This window comes from Erpetoichthys calabaricus, chromosome 3 (genome assembly GCF_900747795.2).
Source record: "Erpetoichthys calabaricus chromosome 3, fErpCal1.3, whole genome shotgun sequence".
In the NCBI taxonomy this organism is placed as follows: domain Eukaryota; kingdom Metazoa; phylum Chordata; class Cladistia; order Polypteriformes; family Polypteridae; genus Erpetoichthys; species Erpetoichthys calabaricus.
This window is the reverse complement of record NC_041396.2, coordinates 122,093,860-122,097,455: the sequence shown is the minus strand read 5'-3', so window position 1 is coordinate 122,097,455 and position 3,596 is coordinate 122,093,860. Positions and strand designations below refer to the sequence as shown.

The 3,596-nt window shown below is 42.5% G+C and overlaps 1 protein-coding gene across 1 annotated transcript; it reads left to right on the top strand.

Moving 5' to 3' along the window:
* The first annotated feature begins 473 nt into the window (after positions 1-473).
* Positions 474-1,574, top strand: LOC127527085 (uncharacterized protein K02A2.6-like). The gene has a single exon (XM_051924703.1). The coding sequence runs from the start codon at positions 474-476 to the stop codon at positions 1,572-1,574; it is 1,101 nt and encodes a 366-aa protein (XP_051780663.1).
* Positions 1,575-3,596: the final 2,022 nt, after the last annotated feature.

Sequence of the window (3,596 nt, the reverse complement as noted above, 5' to 3'; positions counted from 1 at the left end):
CAATCGCATAGTGTGGGGTGTGGCCGATCCTTTACTGCAGTGTCAGCTACTAGCGGAGCTGAACTTAACATTCAAAATAGAGGAGGAACGTGCTCTAGCAACAGAAATGGCGAACCGGAATGCGCAAAAATGCTGAGGACTGAGAAGACTCTGAGTCTACCTGCTAACGATGTGGAAGAGATACATAAAATGATTCAATCGAATACAGCTCAGAATATAAGACCGTGTGAATTACAAGAAATAAATGGCAGAAAGTGTTTCCGATGCGGTGGGACTCATACAGCTACAGCATGTAAATTTAACACACCTGTGTGCCATTACTGTAAAAAAGAGGGCATTTAAATGGCGTGAGTTTTAAAAAGGCACGCTCTACTCAACTACTTACAGATCTAGTAACTACAGCATTACAGACACAAGAAACCAGTATAGTCACAGTGAATGCCCAGAATGAGTATGTGGTACATAGTATACAAATGGAACACACAACCCGCAAGAAGCCCGCATATAAGACTACAGTTTCACTGAATGGCCAGCAACTAAGAATGGAAGTTGATTCTGGATCAGCTTGTAGTTTGATTAGTGATAATACTTACAAAAAGCTGTGGCCAAATAACCCACCTCCACTGGTACGTACAGATAGTATATTGTGGCAGTGGTCTCAGGCCCCACTCCAAGTGCAAGGTAAGATCAAAGTTCAGGTTGAGTATCGCCATATAAAGACTGCCTTATCACTTCTTGTTGTTCGGGGTCAGGGTACTAGCTTGTTTGGAAGAGACTCGTTTGAAGCACTTGGAATAGAATTAACAGGGGTGCACATAATTCAGCAGCACCATGTGACAGCTCTCCTGGAAAAGTATGCAGAAGTGTTCCAGAAAATCTGTGCATGTAGAGGACCACCCATTTCAATTGAAGTGGACCCTACAGTTTCACCAAAATTCTTTAAGGCTCGCCCTGTACCTTTTGCTCTTAAGCAGAGGATTGATGAGGCATTAGATGATCTGGCTGAGCAAGGCATTTTTGTACAATGGGCAACACCCATTGTCCCTGTCACAAAAGGGGATGGAAGTTTAAGTATCTGTGGTGATTACAGATGTACTGTTAATACAGCAGTAAAACTTGATGTTTATCCTTTACCAACTGTTGCAGAGATGTTCTCCACACTGGCAAGGGGTGTCATTGTTACTAAATTAGACCTTAAACAAGCGTACCAGCAGCTAGTTCTTGATGAACCTTCATCTGAGCTGTTAACAATTAATGCGCACAGGGGGCTGTACTGCGCTCAATGGCTGCAATTTGGGGTCTCTGCAGCTTTTGCCATTTTCCAGCGTTTTATGGATACTCTGCTGGCAGATATTCTAGGTGTACAGCCATACCTGGATGACATTTTAATCACTGGGAAAACTCCAGAGGAGCACGATGCACGTTTGGAGAAAGTGTTATGTCAAATCTCTGAAGTCGGACTTAGACTTCAAAAGGACAGATGTGTTTTTGCTGCTACTGAAGTGGAGTTTCTCGGATTCAGAGTAGATAAAGAGGGCACCATCCCACCAGTGAGAACCTGGAAGCTATCATGAATGCACCAGCTCCCCGCAACAAGACACAGCTTCAGGCATTTCTGGGACTTTTGAATTTTCACAGTTGTTTTCTTCCAAACAAGGCAACCATTCTGGAACCACTACATAGACTTCTTGACAAGTCAACGGCATGGCACTGGGCTACTGCCCCTGACACAGCTCATATGCAGGCAAAAGCACTACTCAAAGCAGATGCTTGTGCACTATGATGTTAACAAGCCTCTTGTATTTGTATGTGATGCCTCTCTTTATGGCCTTGGAGCTGTACTGAGCCATGTAGAGCTTGATGGTATGGAATCCCCAATTAGTTTTGCTTCACAGATACTGTCGGCCACTGAACGCAATTATGCTCAAATAGATAAGGAGGCTCTTGTTGTTATTTTTGATGTAAAAAAAATTCATCAGTTCTTGCAGGGGCATCAGTTTACGATTTGCACAGATCACAAGCCGGTCCTTGGTCTCCTACATCATTCTAAACCCATACCACAGACCTTGTCACCTCGTATGCTTTGCTGGAGTCTCTTGTTGGGTGCATACAATTATCAGCTGTGCTACAGACCAGGAAAAGAGTTGACAACCACCGATGCCTTGAGCCGCTTGCCAATAACACATCCTGTGCCTGATACACCACCTCCTCTTGAGGTCCATCAAGGCACCACTTCACCCCTGGGAATGGCCAGCTAAGTCTTGGTCTCGGATCCACATTGATTTTGCTGGACCATTTAAAGGAATGGTCTTCTTTATTTTGGTAGATTCCCATTCCAAGTGGCAGGAGGTATCTCTTCTACACTCCATGTCTGCAAAGGCTGCCATCGACACTTTGCGCCTTATCTTTGCTACACATGGATTGCCAGATATTATTGTCCCAGACAGCGGTGTGGCATTTACATCTGCTGAATTCAAAGAGTTCACAGAAAGAAATGGGATCCGGCATGTGACAACGGCCCCCTATCATCCATTCTCAAATGGGCAAGCAGAGCGAATGGTACAGACAACAAAGGATGTTCTATGGAGAATCATAGCTGGTAATTGGCAAACACGCCTTGCAAGATTTTTGCTATCTCAGCACACCATGCCCAACACAGGGAAGAGTATTGCAAAGTTGCTAATGAAAAGATGACTGACCACTGCACTTGATCGCATTCACCCAGACTTTCAAGCTGACATGCATATGAGGCAAGGGGAACTAGCACAAAAGCATAGAGGTGTGTTTAGGTAATATTGACCCTTACAGACAGTATATGCATGCAGTTTTGTAGGAGAACAGCAATGGATGCCAGCAGTAGTGCAAGAGGCAACTGGCCCTGTGTCTTACCATGTGCAAACAGAAGATGTAACGTTTGCCAACGCCATGTTGATCAGCTTCAAGAGCGGATGATGGATGAAGGGCCAGTGCCCGAAGCAGAGTCAATGCAGCAGCCAGCTACCACTGTTAGCAGCCTCCTGGTAGCCCAGAAATATCAACTTCTTCTGAATCTACTACAGATAATAAAGTAGTGACACCAACCCCTGAAACTGGTAAACCTGTGGATGTTAAGACCCCACAGCCTAGGGTGTCACTAAGGCCCCGTAGAGCTTTTGTTAGGCCAAAATGTTACAAAGATATTTAAAACTAGGGAAAAAGAGTGTTGTATATTTGCTTGTTCAGTAACAAGTTAAATTTATATTGATGTTGGTTGACATTCCTGTTGTTGGTAATTTCCAGTAGAATGTTAGAGGGTGGAATTTTAGAAGGAAAAAGGAAGTTCTTAAAAAAAGGTATTTTTGTCTTTTTCTTAGAGAACCTAATGAGAAAACTGACACACTTTTACAGTTATTAAAAACTATATTTAAGAATCATTATCAACGTCTGTGTGTCGTCAATCAATTTTATACAGTCCTTTCTTTTTATTTTCAGCACCATTCTTCTGTTAAACAGAATACCATTTTACTTGTAGTGAATTTAGACAAGAATATAAACTAAATATATATAAATGTAAATATATATATTTAAAGTGAAATTTAAAATATACATTAATACAC

What these genes read in the sequence shown, in the direction of transcription:
- LOC127527085 (XM_051924703.1), top strand. Translation starts at nt 474, where the DNA reads ATGGAACACACAACCCGCAAGAAGCCCGCATATAAGACTACAGTTTCA.